We start from the raw sequence: 17,628 nt of genomic DNA on the forward strand, positions 1-17,628 counted from the left end.
TGAGATGGCTGGATGTCATCACTGACTTGATGGACATGAGTTTGAGTGAATCTGGGTGTTGATGATGGACAGGGAGGCCTGGCGTGCTGTGATTCATGGGGTTGCAAATAGTTGGACACAACTGAGCGACTGAACTGACCTGTCTGAAGTGACATGAGTCTTTGAAATGAAATAGTTGGGGTTTTTCAAGGGCAAGTTCTGATGTCTTTAGATATACTTCAGAGACTTGATGGATGTTTTCTTTCTACAGGTTTTTGTCTTCACAGATGGAGAAGTTACTGATACATTTACTGTCGTTAGAGAAGTTAAGAGCCACTGTCTAAGGCACAGGTATGAGTTAATGTGTCTGGACCCATATAATGTCACATGCAATCTAGTGCCACCTGATAACAGTGTTCATATTCCTTTCAGACAACAGAATGATTCAAGTATTTTAGTTTTAATACTGAAAATATTTTTCTATATAATCTTCACTTCCTACTAAAAGAAAAAAGTAGTTTTCTAGATAATATCAACAACACAATGAAATCATTATCTTGTGGTGTCTCTAAACCACAATGGAAACAAAAACTGAACAGTAAGATTTTTTCTTTACTATAAACATTGCAATCAAAATAATACAGAAAACTATACAACTTTAAATATACAGTTGGGTGAATTATCGGAGTTACACACATGTGTAACCACCACACAAGTCTAGTACCAGAATGGGTCTGACTTCTCTATCCATTTCCGTCACATCCTAATTTTAATCTCTACTCATTTTTTTCCTCTCCAAAGAGGAAATAAAATAACACTGTGGATTATTTTTGCTTGTTTTTGAATGAAAATAAATGAGTTATGCAGCATGTTTTTGTTTCTGTGTATCTGGCTTTGTTCCCTCAGCTGTATGTTGAGATTCATGCATATTTTTCATGGAGCCATAATTTTCATTGGTATATAGTATTCCATAGGGTGATTATACCATAATTTATGTATTGATTCTACTGCTGATGGTCTTTGGTTTCGTTGCTGAAAATTATACTTCTGTGAACATTCTTGCATTCTTGTACATGCGTTTTTTGGACATGAACATGTATATACATATATATGAATATATACATACATATCTATGCTCATATAATCTAGAATTTAAACACACTGACATCATTGTGAAATTTTGGGGGTATACCAAATAGTTTTCCAAGTTACTGTGCTAATATAATACATACCAGCATTGTATCAGGGTTCCAGTTGCCGCTTTACTTATCCAAAATTTGGCACTTGTTTGTTAAAACTGTAACTAATATTGTGGGTGTGTGTAGTACTAGCTCATCATGGTTTTAATTTACATTTTCCTAAGTAATGAAGTTGAGCACATTTTCATATTTATTGATCACTTAGATGTCCTTTTGTGATCAAGTCTCTTTCCAATTTTTTTCTATTAGATTTTCTTTTTTAAAAAATTGATCTGTAGTTCATTCTATGGTCTAGGTACAAACAGTTTCTGAGATGTTCTAGAAATATAGTATTCTGTTCTATGGCTTTCCCTCAAGAGGGTATCTTTTGATTAATAATTGTTCTTAATTTGATATAGTTTTCTCTTTTAGTAATTTGCTTTACGGTTAGTATTTTTTTCTATTCTGTTAAAAAGTCTTCCATTATCCAAGGTCTTCAAGCTATTTGCCTTTGTCATTTTCTAGAAGATTTATTGTATTTTCTTTCACAGTTAGAATCACAGTTGATCTGAAATTTATTTTTGTGAATTGTATGAGTTAGGGGTCAGGGTTCTTTTTTCTCTCTCTTTTTTTTGGTTTTCATGTGGATATTATGTTGACCTTGTATATTTTATTTAAAAGCTTGTCCTTTCCTCAGTGATGTACAGAGCCATTTTGTCACAAACAAGCATCTATCCATGTGTGGCTTGTTTCTGGATCCTCTGCTGCATTCTGCTGGTCTGTTTATTTGGACATGTGCCAGCAATACACTGTATAAACTAATGTTACTTTCTGATAAATTTTCATTTCTAGTAGAGTAAGTCCTCAGCTTTGCTCTTTTTCAAGACTTAGTCATTCTTGGATTTTTTTGTATTTTATGATTAGTTTGTCAGTTTTTACCAAAAGAGGAAACATGTTTGGATATTGACTAAATTGTATTCTCTTTATAAGTCAGTTTTGGGAGAACTTTAATATTTGCTGTAACAAACATTTCCCCTATGTGATATGTCCTTCTTTTCATTTGGGTCTTTCTTCATTTTTTCTAAATATGTGTTTCCTATATATTGTTTTGAAATATTTATCAAACCTAGCAAATAGTTGCAAGAATAAAGCAATAGATGTTCATATACCATTCACTCACATCCAGCAGTCATCAACGTTTTAACATATTGATTTCACTTAATTTTTTTGGTCTGAAATAGTTGAAAGCAAGCCACAGATGCCATGACCTTTCTTATGCATATCATTTTGCATTCGTCTTCTAAGAACTAAGAGTATCTGACAAATAGCCAGAATAAAACTACTTGGGCGTCCTCGGTGGCTCAGAGGTAAAGAATACACCTGCCAATGCAGGAGACATGGGTTCAATCCCTGACCCAGGAAGATCCCACATGCCACAGAGCAACTAAGCCCATGGGCCACAACTATTGAGCCTGTGCTCTAGAGCCCGGGAGCTACAACTCCTGAAGCCTGTGTGCCCTAGAGCCTGCACTCCACAACAAGAGAAGCCACTCCAATGAGGAGCCCACACACCACAGCTGGAGAGTAGCCCCCTCTCACTACAACTAGAGGAAAGTACACACAGCAACAAAGACTTAGCACAGCCAAAAAGAAATAAGTAAATTAAAAAAACCAACTACTCAATTCAGGATATTTAATTTTTATATAATACATCATTTAAATATAGGTCATTTTGCCAATTTTTAAGTAATGTCATATAGAATTTTGCTTGCTTTTTTATTTTTCTTCAGGAGGAAATCCAATAATAAGTATTTTATTTAGTTATTATGCCTCTTTAATCTCTCTTCCTCTAGAGTAGTTTCTTGGCTTTTCATTATCTTTAATGACACTGACATTTTAAAAGATTACTAGCTAGTTATTTTTGTAAAATTGCAATTATGTTTGTTTGACTATTTAAGTTTATGTTTAGATTAATAGTAAAATATTTTTGTAAAAAATATTCCAAAGTGAATTTGGGCCTGGCTGTAAATTTTGTCACTTAGTTAAAGGTGGTATCTGACATATAACTTTGACATTTTTGTAAACATCTTGTTTTCAGCCAATGTTTACCCAGTAGTTTTAGCAATCACTGACGATTATTGCCCAGATTGCTGTTAGTGGTTACAAAATGGTGATTTTTTTTCAATTCTGTCAACGTTTCCATATTTATTACTTGGCATCCTACTGTAAAGAGGAATTTTCTCTTCCTGACTACCTCTGTCCCGCCCCTCCCCCCAACCTTTTTTGTTGTTGTTGTATCAATGTGTACTTTTGGATTCTTCTATTATTTTTCTTTTTTTTAAAGATTCATTGCTCTCATTATCTATTTAGATTCTCAGAATTTCTAGGTTTGGTCAGTGGAAGCCCTTTTAACTTGCTCCTGTGTCTTTTTTCACTTATCTCTTGTTTATGAATATGTTCTTTGTTTCTTACCAAAAACAACAACAAAAAAACAATTTAGAGATCATGTTGAGAATTTGAAGAAGATAATACCAGTATGTTGGCAGGCTGTGGTCTCTAGAGGACTTGATCACAGTTAGGTTCCTACAGTTGGATGTCAGGTTCTTAGCTCTCCACGTTTAAGAGCATTAATCCTGAGGCTGATATCACTAGATATGGGGATGATGACTCACATTAACCTGATAAAAAAGAGATGGATTTATAGGCCAAAATTATAGTGTATTAATTTCATATAATGAAAACTATTTCTCATGCTCTTAAAAATGCTTATATTTGTAGTATCTCTGCTTATAGACAGTCTTATTTGGGAATCTGTTTGTGGTTTAAAAGCTATTTGGTGCCCATCGACAAGGGTGGGGAGATGACCCTCTAGTTAAAAGAGCAGGAGGCACTTTTTTTCTGGTGGCTCAGATGGTAAAGAATCTGCCTGCAATGCAGGAGACCAGGGTTTGATCCCTGAATAATCAGGAGGATCTCCTGAAGAAGGGAATGGCAACCCACTCCAGTATTCTTGCCTGGAGAATTCCATGGACAGAGGAGCCTGGCGGGCTATGGTCCATGGGGTTGCAAAGAGTCGGACATGACTAAGCATCTGACACTTTCACTTTTCGTAAGACTGGCCTTTTGAGGGCAGATGTGGTTTCGTTACAGTGTTAGTCAAACACTGATGGCAGTGTCTGCTTTTCCTAACTTCTGATTTCTGATTAGTTCTTTGGATTGATTATTAAAATAATTGATGAGGATACAGTCCTATTAGTTTTTTTTTTCTGCTTCAAGATTCAGTGTAATATATAATGGTTTGCCAGGGGCATCTTATGATCAGACTAGTGCTCAATGCAATTTCTGCTTTTTTGTAGATATGTGATCTTGGACATATTTTTTAAGTCCTTCGGGCCTTAGCTCCTTACCTGCAAAAATGAGATATTAGCCTATGTCTTAGGAACCTTGTGATGATTAAATTGCATCATTAATTTAAGACATCTGGTCCCCTGAAATATGCTCAATAAATGGTAGCTCATACTTTTGGTCAAGGAAGAAAACTATTTATGTCTTTTTGATCATTTTGTGTTAATTTTATGGTGCCTGTCTCTAACATCTTCTTTTATAATTCCAGATGTTTTTCATTTGGTATTGGTGAAGGAGTCTCCACCAGCCTAGTAAAAGGCATTGCCCGGGTGTCACGGGGCACTTCAGAATTTATCACAGGCAAGGAGAGAATGCAGGCCAAGGTGAGGGACAGGCCTTGTGTCTAGAGGTGGCAATATAAGAAGAGTGTGGAGCAGAGTGGGGCAACAACTCCTTGCCAGCATTCATTTTCTTATATCCCCAGGGACTTGGCCTATATACTTAATGGGACTACTTTCAGCCTTATGCAGAAGGAGCCCAGTATATAGTTTGGGGAGAAATGGCATCTGGTTCTAGTAGTTGGAGGCCCAGAGCCAAGATGCTGGAATAGGTTAGGGCTTTGGGTTTAAGACCCGAAACAGAGACACTGAATTTTGAATGTCATGATTGAGATTCCAGGTGTTTGCTTTAGGGCCTCTTTTGGTATTGAACCCCATCCTCTGTGCAAATACTACAAAGTAAAGATGAAGGAACAGCAGTCGTAGGTCTGGTAGATTGGAAGAGGTGGTAGATTGATAGTCCATTTGCTTCCTATACACAAGGGAAGGCATCTTCCACCTCTCATTATATTTCTAAATTCCTCTTTGCCAGATCTCTTATCCAATCCCTACCTCTCCTGGGTTTCCTTTCCCAGACAGTTCCTTCCTTCCTTCATAATTATGTCATTCAATCTCTCAATGTTAGTTTCCTCATTTGTAAAGCAAGAGGAATAATGCCCGTGTCCTGGTGCAGATAGTATCAAGGATAGGTGTATCATGTACTGTGTTGCCTAACACTAGGTATGTGATATTCAGTTAGTAGTGGTATTGTTGCTGTTTCTATGTTTTGTGCTTATTCTGATCTTTTTCCTTCACCAGGCACTTAGAGCCCTTAAACGTTCTCTGCAGCCTGTGGTAGACGATGTTTCTCTCAGCTGGGATTTGCCTGATGGTCTGTCTGCTAAAATGCTTTCCCCAGAACAGACTGTCCTCTTTAGGGGTCAGAGATTAATCCTCTATGCCCAGTTGACCGGGACAATGCCGGTGAGTTCTCATTCTTGTCTGTTCCTCTAGTCAGAGTAGCTATTGTCCTAAATTCTCCTCTGGGCAATTCCATGAAAGCTGGTAGAGTCTCGTCAGGAGATTTCCCTTGCCAGGTAGAGTCAGCCCGGCCCTTCTCTATTATTTCAAGTCTCTGATTTCTTGAGTGGCCTGGTTCCCTGTCAGAAATTTATTGGGTTGGGTTGGGGAGCTGCCCCATATCTATCCTTTCTTTTGGTAATCTCTTCCTCTGCCATTTTTACCCTTCTCTAATTTGTAGCCAGCAGAGGCAACAGGAGAAGTTTGCCTCAAGTACACACTCCAAGGAGAGAGTCTGGAGAATAAAGTGACATTTTCCCTACAACCCAAGCTCGATGCCAAGTGAGAATTCAGTGTTCCTTTGCTATTTTCTTTCTTTCTTGTTTGGTCTCTGCCATCCTTCAGGGTTGATTTCCTTCTCTTATTTTGGGGTTCAGTAGTGGCCCTACCATCACTTCTCCTTCCTAACCCATTTATATCTTTTTCTTCCCCTAATTTGGTTTTTCCCTCCTTTTCAGCCTTAACTTTTGAGGGTCCCATACAATTGACTTTTGTGTGAGTCTCTAAGTCACAGGATTTATTTATTTTTTAGCCTCACCATTCACCGACTTGCAGCCAAATCCTTTCTGCAGACCAAGGACATGGGCCTCAGGGAAACTCCTGCAGGTGATAAAAAAGATGTGTTGAAAGTTAGCATGGAGTGTGGAGTCATAAGCTCCCACACAGCTTTCATTGCTGTCAACAAGGATTTCAGCAAGCCAATTCAGGGGCCACTGGCTCCTCGGGATGTTCCAAGGCCAATGCTGTTGCATGCTGCCCCAGTGATGCAATCCATGTCACTACAGAGGTGTGGAACTGGTAAGTTTTACCCCATTCAAACTCATGCAAAAGAAGGGCCTCTGGACATCTGAACACAGCATTTAAAGCAAAGGTTTGTGAAAGGTCCTTGTTGTTCAGTTGCTGAGACATGTCTGATTCTTTGCAATCCCATGGACTAGGTATCCCAAGTATCTAGGGATAGATGGCGGAGGATTTTCCATATGAAATTAAGAAGAAATGAAGTGGGAAGACAATAAATGAATGTATATTCAAAACAAAGGATATTCAGATGGGTTCATCAAAATGTTAGATACTGCAGAAAAGTCAAGGTAAAAGCTGAAAAAGAGCTACTGGATAAATATCAAAGAAGCCCTTGCCAATCTAATGAAGAACAGTTTTATTGGCTTGGATCAGGAAACAGTCCATATTACAGGATGACAAAGGGTATAAGTGAGGCTCCTCTGATGACTCAGTGGTTAAGAATCCACCTGCCAGTGTAGGAGACCCGGGTTTGATCCCTGGTCCAGGAAGATCACACATGCTGTGAAGCAACTAAGCCTATGAGTGGCAACACTGAACCTGTGCTCTAGAACTCAGCAGCTGCAACTGCTGAGCCCGTGTGCTGCAACCACTTAAGCCTGCTCATCTTGGAATCCACAACAAGAGAAACTACTGCAATGAGAAGCCTGCTTGCTGCAACTTGAGGAAACCTACACACAGCAATGGAGACCCAGCATGATGTTGAAAGTCCAGTTTAGTTTTGATTCCTTGACTTTTTTAGTGGCACCAAACTACTAAAAGGAATCAGGAGCTTTGGTATAAGAATGAAGCAGGTAGAGTGTTGGCTTAATACTGAGGTTGGGGTTTTGTCAGATGGGTGTAATGAAAAGGACATTAGGGACATAGAGTTGATATTGATAAGAGAGTAGTACTGTTGGACCTGAGATTTAAGGTAATTAGGGGAGAAAGTAAAGATAGAAGGAAGTGTTACATAGGAAAAAAAAATAGAGGAAACAGATTTAGAATCCAGATGAGGTCAAAGACATAGAGCCTGTTATACAGAGTGGAGTAAGTCAGAAAGAGAAAAACAAATATCACTCTGTTAATGCATATATGTGGAATCTAGAAAAGTGGTTCTGATGGACCCGTTTGCAGGGCAGAAATTGAGACGCAGACGTAGAGAATGGACGTATGGACGCAGGAAGTGAAGGAGAGTGTGGATCAAAGTGAGAAAGTAGCGTTGCCTTATATACGCAACCATGTGTAAAATAGCTAGCTGCTGCATAGCCCAGAGAACCCAGCCCGATGCTCTGCGATGACCTAGAGGGGTGGAGTAGTGGGTGAGGGAGGCTCCAGATGTAGGAGCTACACACGTATACACACACAGTTACAGCTGAATTGAATTGTTGTACAGCAGGAACCCACACAACATTCTAAAGCAATTATTCTCCAATTAAAAAACATAACCAATAAAAAAGAAAAGAAACTGGGAGAAGTGGATTCTGTATTATAAAAGTAGAATATTTTAAAAGTTTATTTTGTATAAGTGGAACAATTTGCTTGATAATAAGATTCTGACTTGAGAGGGAGTGGTGAAGTAGAGGGGAGGCTGAAGCCATTTGATTGAAGAAGTCCCGAAGTTTTAAAGTGTTGGACAGGTTATCTGCATAGATAGGTGTTGATGTCTCTCAAGGTGATGCAGCCTGTAATGAAGTGCAAGTCTGTGATCTTTCAGACACTCCAGTGGGTGATGGGAAGTGACAGAGAGGTTGGAGGCTGACAGCAGCAAGGATATGAGGAAGGTAACCCAGGTGAGATTGGTAGGCTGGTGACCTGGCTGCAGCAATCGGCAATGAAGTGGTTTCCACACACACCTCCCAAACCTGGGGACTTGGGATATGGCACTTCGAGCAATTTGAGGGGTAGGGCAGGAACAGGTTTTAACAGTTTTAAGTTAAGATAGTCTGAAGAAGCCTCTTGTGATGAAACTCACGATGCAGAAGAGGTCTTTGTCCTGTGTCAAGAGTTCCAGAAGACAAAGTACAAAGCACTCAGAGGGTGATGTTGTGTGCAGGATGTGGGCTCATGGTAGAAGAAAACAATGCACAATAGAGCCAGTGGCAGAACTGATCTGGATAGGAGGGTCTCAAATTATCCAGGGCCTTTGGCTACACTCGAGCATAGAGGGCGCCTTGGTCTCCATGTCTACACTGGTGTTTTTCAGCTCATTCAGAGACCTTTTCCTGCTTCCATCCTCCTTCTCGGCCCACTGATGATCACTCATTACTGAGGGTGTCCCACCAGCAGAATAGTCATGATCCTGATCCTTTTAAGCCTCTGATTAAACAGAGCCTGTTCTTTCTACCTGAGCATCTTTCCAGGGACTTTTTCTGACCAGTGTTTGTCTACCGCCTGTATAGGACGAAGAACACGCATGTGTCTTGGTTATAGACAAGAGAAGAAATGCCTGTCAGAGGCCTGTCTTGAGAAGCCAAAGTCTCGTGCTTCTGCCAAAAAGACCAATGCTGAAACTCACGGTCCAGGTGAGATGGGCCTCAGTCTTACCCTCTTTTCTATGGGAACTGAAGAGCAGATCTTCAGTTCTCTGCTATCTTGTGGCTTTCTTTGTTATTGTTGTTTAGTTGCTCAGTCGTGTCTGACTCTGCACAGTACCCTGCCAGGTTCCTCTGTCCATGGAATTTCCCAGGCAAGAATTCTAGAGCGGGTTACGATTTCCTTTTCCACGGAATCTTCCCGACCTAGGGGTCCAACCTGTGTCAGCTGCATTGGCAGGTGGATTCTTTACACCTGAGCCACCAGGGGAGCCCTGTGACTTTCTCTACCAGGAAGTTACCTATTTGAAAAGCAGCAGGCAGAGGGTGAGATTTGTCCAGTCCCTATATTTGCCAGGGTCAGTCCATACAGCTTATGACCCTGAAACCTACCCAGTAGAGTCTGAGTTAAGCCCTAGATAGATAAACCACGTTGCCATCTCAGCTCACACTCCTTGCCTATGGGCTGGGGCCCTCCTCCCGCACAACTTACCATGTGTGGGCCCCTGCTACACTGCCATTCTTGTACAGACTGGGTTTACAAATGGGTCTTCCAGATACCGTCTGATGATCGTCTGTCACCAAAGAGTGTTCCTTGCTCATTGCCTTTTGTTTCAAGTAGCTGGCTTTACATGTACATAACAAATGGAATCTAAGTACATTTCACCATGAAGAGATGTCTTTTCTATTAAAATAGGCTAACAGGACATTTCTTTCTAGTCTCCCCAGTTTTGTAGCTAGAGTTTGTGCTATACAATTATTTCATTCTTTAAAATCTTATTTGGTACTCATTCTCATTCAGTTATCACAGCTTCAGGGTCTACGGTGGATTCAGAGCTCTGTACTCCCAGTTGTTGTGGAGTTTTAGGCAAATTGGTTCACTTATTCACGCTAGCTAGCTCGCTCATCTGCACAGCTCCTCACCTCCTTGGGTTGCCACAAGAACCTTCTTGGGTTGTCCAAAAAGTTCATTCGGGTTTTTCCATAAGATCTTTTGGAAAACTCTTTGGACAAACCACTAGTTTGTGTTGGTTGTCTGTAGTGTCCTACTATCTCAGTAACTTAGAATATCCCCACTCTGAGCTTTCTCACTTATGAATTCTTTTACCAAAGTAGAAAGAAAAATTACCCAGGAGAATAAGTTGCTGGTTTTTATGAATTAATGAGCGATTACTATTTATAGAGAGCTATTAGTGGCCTTCCAAGTACTTCACATTCTTTGTCGTGTGTTAGACTCTATTGTCTTGAATTTACAGAGAAGGCTGACATTCCTGTTAAAGAACTGTTACATTTTGAGTGTTAACAGTACTGAGTTTCAAACTAAGACTGTGGAAATCAGAGCCTTAGGTATTTTTTCTTTTTCCATTGGAGTGGAACTGTTTCTCTGGTTACAGTTTTTCTTACCTACTAATTTTCTAAGTTGCTGTAAGTACACCATCTCATAGGATTGATAGCCAGATGTGAGATACTTTCTATGAAAATTTTGTGGCCTTTAAGCAGTTTTCATACCGCCAGGATTGGACACTAGGCTATTCTTTGAGGTAGACTGTTGAGAGCTTCCATAATATCTGCTTTCTTTGGAAATTTTGATAATTGAATCCAAACCATATTTGTCTAGAATTTTTTTAATATACCTAAAGTTTTAAGGCCCATTTAAACATGACTGATGCTGTGTATAAAATAGATAACTAGTGAGAACCAAATGTATAGCCCAAGGAACTCTACTCAATGCTCTGTGGTGACCTACATGGGAAGGAAATTCAAAATTCAACAAGGGAAAGATACAGGTCATTAAAGAACCCATATGATGGTGCTGTTTAAGTCTTACCCAGTCCTGTTTATTTTGCTGTAGAGTAGAAACTAACATGACATTGTAAAGCAACTATATGCTAATAAAAATTAATTAAAAAAATAAAAATAAAATAAACAGGACTGGGTAAGACCTAAACAGCACCATCATGTGGGTTCTTTAGTGGCCTGTATCTTTCCCTTGTCACTGAATGTTTTCAGTGCTGTCAGTGTGTCACCGGAGTGGCCTGCATTGTCACAGAGAGAGGGCATGTGTCCTAGGGGACAAGATTAAAATGAGGATCTTTTGGTATCTGTTTAGTGCTGGGCTCTCACTGCATCCTGTCTCTGAATTCAGACCTGTCTCTCAGGATGCTCAGGGGCCATTAGCGCCATAATCTCCCATCCTTTCTTTTCTTCTCCCGCACAGTCGTTGAAGATAATCGTCTTGCACAGTTGATTTCCCTTCAAAAGGCAGATGGTTCCTGGGATCTGAATGAAGGTCTGGCTTTGGTCCTGGGTATGAAGTTGGAAGACATACAAGCTGCACTTCCTGACAAGGTGAGATTCAGAGAAGAAAAGAGAGTGTATATATTTTTGTGAGGTTAAGGTGAGTAATGAGAATTGGGGTGAATCATGAATCACCTCAGGAAGGAGAATACAAGAGGTCATAGACTAATTTCTGATAAATAGAAGTTGAAGATTTTTCTGGCTGTGTTGGAGCAGAAAGAACAAAGAATTAGTGTGTTAGTAGAAGTTGATGGTTTAGAGTTGATGGATGACAGAGGGAAAGCAAAAATCCTCTTTAACTACATTTTCTGCCAGTCATCTTAGTTATAATTACTTATATTTATTGAGCAATTACTTTATGCCAGCCCCTGTGCATTGCACTTCCCTTCATGACCTTATTTATTCATCAATCAATTAAATATGGTAAATCCTACTCATGCTGTACTTAATAGATGAATAAGAAGTATGACAATATCTTTGAGTATACTCAGCTAGTCAGTGGCAGAGTTGGATTCAATCTAGGACTATCTGTCTTCAGAATCTATGTTCTTTCTACTAAACAGGGTGGTCCAGAAAGTAACAGAATTTCACCAAAGTTAAGATAGGTGAAGTATCAATAGGGACAACTTAGTTATTTCAATTGTGTTCAAGAATGCTGATGAGGACAAATTATATTCAAGAATTTCAAGGTAACTTACTGAATCCTCTAGTTGAGAAACTGTTGAATATTGAGATATACGCCAAATGAGACATATGAGACAAATGTCAAAAACTTGAAGGACACCCATCATGCTGAATTTTCAAAATGTGGAAGGTAATTAACTAAATTTTAAATATTCTATAATTGCCTCATCTAATATAGTATCCACTAGTCACCTGTGTCCTCTAAGAGCTTGAGCTGTGACAAATGCAAGTGAGAAATTAAATTTTCCATTGAATTGAAATGTGCTAGAGTTGTGAAAGACAAACTGATTTCAAAGACAACATAAAAATGTAAACCATTCTTGATAATTATTTTTAAATTGATTACATGTTAAAATAATACTTGAATATATTAAGTTAAAGGCAATATATTAAATAATTCAATGTCTTTATTTTTACATGTGGCTGCTTGGGCATTTAAAGTTATATATGTGTCTAGCATTATATTTCTCTGGAAATAATTATTCTAAAACAAATAATTAAAGGGGTAATTTACAAATAAGTGGAAGAAGATATGAGAATCATGAAGTTCTAATTTGGTTTCATTGAGAACAAGGCGTGTCTGACTAACATTTCCTTCCTTCTCGTGGTAACTGGATCAATAAATCAGGGGAATGAAGAGTCCTTCAACAAGGAACCTCAATTTTTAAAAAATACTTATTTATTTGACTGTATTGGGTCTTAGTTGAATTATGAGGGATCTTGCGTTGCAGTGCACAGACTCTGGCTGCGGGGCGCACAGGCTTAGTTGCCCGCAGCACGTGGGATCTTAGTTCCCTGACCAGGAATCGAACCCAAATCCCCTGAATTGGCAGGCAGATTCTTAACCACTGGGCCATGAGGGCAGTCCCTGAACGTAACCTGGGGGCCTCAGGGAAATCTCTCTCTGTGGTACAGGATGTGAATTCTTCAAGCTGGGCCACAGTCCTGGCGGTGCTCTGGCTGCATGACAACGCTAAGGACATGGATTGTGAGTGGGAGCTTCTGGAAAGGAAGGCAGTGGCCTGGATTCACATCCACGCAGGTAGGAACCCAGTCCTAAGACCCCATCTTTCCCCGTGTTTAGGAAGCTAGCCATCATCCCAGGCATTGAGCCTCCAAGCCTGATAGAGGGTTACCAAGATAGGGTCCCCATGTTTCCCTTCCTGACCATCCTGGTTCAGACCTTTCCTGATGCCCCAACTGGTTGGATGAGGGTGCAATCTGAAATGGGGGAGTGGAGGAGGTGGGTGGGGAGTGTGAGCTGTGAGAAGGACGTGAAGTGAAAATGTGCTGTACTGAGTGTAAGACTGGATGTGGAGCCCTTATTCCTTGGGTATTTATCGTTTCACTGCTGCTGAATATTTCTGGGGCCGGAGAAGATTAAAGGGAGCCTGGGCACTAGGGAGAAAAAAGTCAGGGGTATTGAAGACTGCTAAGTAGGGCTCAGGGAAGATGCTGAAGAGTTTAGGGGAGCCTGGGAGAAGAGCCTGTCCTCTCATCGCTGTCCCTCAGCCCTCATTTTTGTTTCCTCCTCTACCAGGGTCCGTCAGGCACGAGCTTGTGAAAGCTGCAATTGCTTTCGTGAAATCTTCTGTGGATCCTGCCATCTTCGGCCCCTGAGGAGACCGTCCAGAAGAAGTGCCTCTGCTACGCTACAGTCCTTGCCTTCACCGTCTCTTCTCTGAAGTTTCTGTAGTTTACACCTGTCCTGGCAGCTCCTTATTACACGAGCAGTGGGCGGCCACACCCTCTTGCCTCTCAGTGTCAGGTTCTCTTCGAATGTGCTTTTCCTTCCCCAGCTCATACTCTCAGCTGAGTGTCATGGGTCCCAGAATCAGTTCCCTTTCTTAGAGGAATTCAAAGCATTCCCAGGCTATAATGTTCCTCCTCAATTGTCCAGAATGACCACATGGAACACAGGTGATGTGGACTCCAGACTAAAGATTGTAGCAATCATGTTCAGGGAATGCTTGAATCAGAGAATTCTCTGCACTTTTTTTCTGTCTGTTTTTGTTCTTAGGTACTTATCAGGACCAGACTGGACCAGAACTATGCAGTTTTCTATTTTTAGATAGGAAGAAGAGTTGGAGGGGAGGTAGAAAGCCAACACTGGGATAAATATAAGCTTAAGATCACAAAGAGGGAGACTCAGGGGTCCACTGTGAGATCTGGCATTTGGGGAGCTTCTTTTAAAATTTTTTTTTTTTAATTTGGAGGATAATTGCTTTACAGTGTTGTGTTGGTTTCTACCATACAACAATGTGAATCAGCCATAAGTATACATATGGCCCCTCCCTCTTGAACCTCCCTTCCACCCTCCACCCCATCCTACCTCTCTAGCTTATCCCAGAATACCGGGGTGAGCTGTGTTCATTATACAGCAACTTCCCACTAGCTTTTGGTTTTACATATTGTAATATGTATGTTTCAACGCTACTATCCCAGTTCATCCCACCCTTTATTTCTTGGGGACTTTCTTTATTGATCCTGCTTGGGCTTTGTTTGCCCCTGCTACATGCCTTTCCTCCCATTGCCTTGGTGACTTGGGTTGAGTTATGTCTGATAGAGACCTGTTTTTCCTTAATCCTTAAAAATGTTAGTAAGAAAGCACTAATGGACTCCTTAGTCCTAGTCTGAACTCATGAGGCTTCTAAGTCCAGATCTGACCTCATATAATATGGGAAAAAACAAGTTGAAGGGCAATTTCCTCTGAGACCTCTACCTAGACCACTCACCCCGTGAGGAAGAAAGAAGCTCCTTGTGTTTCTGAAACTTATGTCTCATATACTCTATCCTGGTGGAAATGACCCTTTTTGATGTGTTGTCTCCTAAAATGCTATCATATCAATATTAAAATGGCTATCTCTACCCTGCACTTTGTTGTATTTGGTCTTTATTTGTAGAGTTACCCACTGAACCTGCATCAGTTTTTATTATCCCTTGTTTTTTCCAGCCAACTTTTCTGGTGCCTCTACTGTTCATGCTGTGTCCTTTCCTCCTATCTTCTGTTGTAGGCTGGTTTCCTGTCATTTTTTAAATGAGAAATATATATACAAATATATATATATATATATATATATATATATATATATATCTTTTTTTGGGTTGCATTGGGTCTTAGTTGTGGTATGCAGGTCTTTACTGTGTCGTGTGTAATCTTTGTTGCATATATATGTATATATATATATATATCTTTTTTTGGGTTGCATTGGGTCTTAGTTGTGGTATGCAGGTCTTTACTGTGTCGTGTGTAATCTTTGTTGCATATATATGTATGTATATATATATTTTATTTTGGTTGCATTGGGTCTTGGTTGTGGTATGCAGGTCTTTACTGTGTCGTGTGTAACCTTTGTTGCAGCACATGGAATTTCTAGTTGTGGTGCATGGGCTCAGTTGCCCTGAGGCATATGGGATCATAGTTCTCTGACCAGGGATTGAACCTGTGTCCCCTGCATCACAAGTGGATTCTTAACCACTGGACCACCAAGGAAGTCCCTGGCTTCCTATCTTATATGAGGCAGGTAAAGAGCACTGGCCAGAAAACCACTGTTGGAATCCTGACCATACATTTAAATAGTCATGTGAGGAGGGACAAATGATTTTACCTTCAGGACCTTAGAATTCCCATCCTACAACTAAGAGATTAAACTAGAATTCTGTTATTATTTTCATCTCGATTATTCAAGCATTCTGAGCAAGATGACAATACCTGTTCACTTAGGTGGAGAATGGCCCACAGCTGAGTCCTGTTTGGCTCTTGCATGAACTGGCATTAGGAAGATTTGCCTGACTTGCACAGTGGTGACTCACCTCCCAAGACTTTCTTCCAAGTTTACTACAGCTGAGTGCAACCCATGGAATATGGCCCTGACGTCACTGAGAAGCTTGCTAGAGATGCAGAATTTTAGGAAACCTCAGAAACTACAGTATCAAAATCTGCATTTTCTTTATTTTAAAAATTTTTATTTTTATTTTGCTTTACAATACTGTATTGGTTTTGCCATACATTGACATGAATCAGCCACGGGTGTACATGAGTTCCCAATCCTGAACCCCCCTTCCACCTCCCACCCCATATCATCTCTCTGGGTCATCCCTGCACATCAGCCCCAAGCATCCTGTATCCTGTATCAAAGATAGACTGGCGATTCATTTCTTACATAATAGTATACATGTTTCAATGCCATTCTCCCAAATCATCGCACCCTCTCCCTCTCCCACAGAGTCCGAAAGTCCATTCTAAACATCTGTGTCTCTTTTGCTGTCTCACATACAGGGTTATCATTACCATCTTTCTAAATTCCATATATATGTGTTAGTATACTGTATTGGTGTTTTTCTTTCTGGCTTACTTCACTCTGTATAATAGGCTCCAGTTTCATCCACCTCATTAGAACTGATTCAAATGTATTCTTTTTAATGGCTGAGTAATACTACATTGTGTATATGTACCACAGCTTGCTTATCCAGCATTTTCACAAGTTCACCAAGTGATCTGTACACACATTGAACTTAGAGAAATAAGGGCTTAGTCTTTTCATAAAATAGGCTTGCATTCAAGTTTGTCATCTAGATCAGAGGTCCCCCAGCTTTTGGATACCAAGGACCAGTTTTGTGGAAGAATTTTTCCACGGACCTGGGGTGATGGGGATGGAGATAGTTGGTTTCAGAATAATTCAAGCATATTTATTGTGCACTTTATTTCTATTATTACTATATCAGCTCCACCTCAGATCACCAAGCATTAGATCCCAGAAGCTGGAGACCCGTGATCTAGATAGTCCCTATCAATGTAATGACAGAAAAGACAGGTTCTTAAGGACCATGGCACTTGCACAATTACCCTCTTCCACAAAATGACAGTCCTTTACATTTATCGTGCCGGACGTAGACTGTTCCATTCATTGTTCATCTCTCCTTTGCTCACCCTCAGTTTCCAGACTTGAGACTTAAGGAACTTCTAAAACAAAAATAAAACAGAAGGATATGGCAACCCACTCTAGTATTCTCGTCTGGAAGATCCCATGAATAGAGGAGCCTGGTGGGCTATAGTTCACGGGGTTGCAAAGAGCCAGGACTGAGCAACTGAGCAAAAACCAAAAAAAAAAAAAAAAAACCAAAAAAAAAAACAAAGGATAATCTTACTTGTGTCTTCTTTAAACTGCAGAATCAACTCCCATTTTAAAGTATAAACTATAAGCGCCCATGCTTTTATTTTTCTAGTTGTGCTCTTGTGTTATAGAATGTTGTACCAACTATACATTCCTCAGATCTAAACAAGTGTCTATCTTCAGAACCAACAAAGATATTTTATCACCTGCACTGAAGCCCACGTTCAAGGCTTGTGCTTCATGTTTTAGAAAAATGTCAAACACCATCTGTGCTGTCAGGAACTGATGATCTGGGCAAGGAGCCTGGGAAGGAAGCTGCTCT

The 17,628-nt window shown here is 40.1% G+C and overlaps 1 protein-coding gene across 2 annotated transcripts in view; it reads left to right on the forward strand.

Annotated features, from left to right (window-relative positions):
* Positions 1-15,067, forward strand: part of VWA5A (von Willebrand factor A domain containing 5A) — a 29,915-nt gene extending 14,848 nt beyond the window's left edge. For both annotated transcript variants that reach the window (XM_069565884.1, XM_069565885.1), the window contains exons 11-19: positions 251-330; positions 4,771-4,885; positions 5,639-5,803; positions 6,081-6,181; positions 6,432-6,697; positions 9,079-9,201; positions 11,429-11,559; positions 13,108-13,234; positions 13,733-15,067. In XM_069565884.1, coding sequence (XP_069421985.1) covers positions 251-330; positions 4,771-4,885; positions 5,639-5,803; positions 6,081-6,181; positions 6,432-6,697; positions 9,079-9,201; positions 11,429-11,559; positions 13,108-13,234; positions 13,733-13,812 — 1,188 coding nt within the window. In that variant the 3' untranslated portion in view covers positions 13,813-15,067. The remainder of the gene's footprint in view (positions 1-250; positions 331-4,770; positions 4,886-5,638; positions 5,804-6,080; positions 6,182-6,431; positions 6,698-9,078; positions 9,202-11,428; positions 11,560-13,107; positions 13,235-13,732) is intronic.
* Positions 15,068-17,628: the final 2,561 nt, after the last annotated feature.

Source organism: Ovis canadensis, chromosome 21, assembly GCF_042477335.2.
Source record: "Ovis canadensis isolate MfBH-ARS-UI-01 breed Bighorn chromosome 21, ARS-UI_OviCan_v2, whole genome shotgun sequence".
In the NCBI taxonomy this organism is placed as follows: Eukaryota; Metazoa; Chordata; class Mammalia; order Artiodactyla; family Bovidae; genus Ovis; species Ovis canadensis.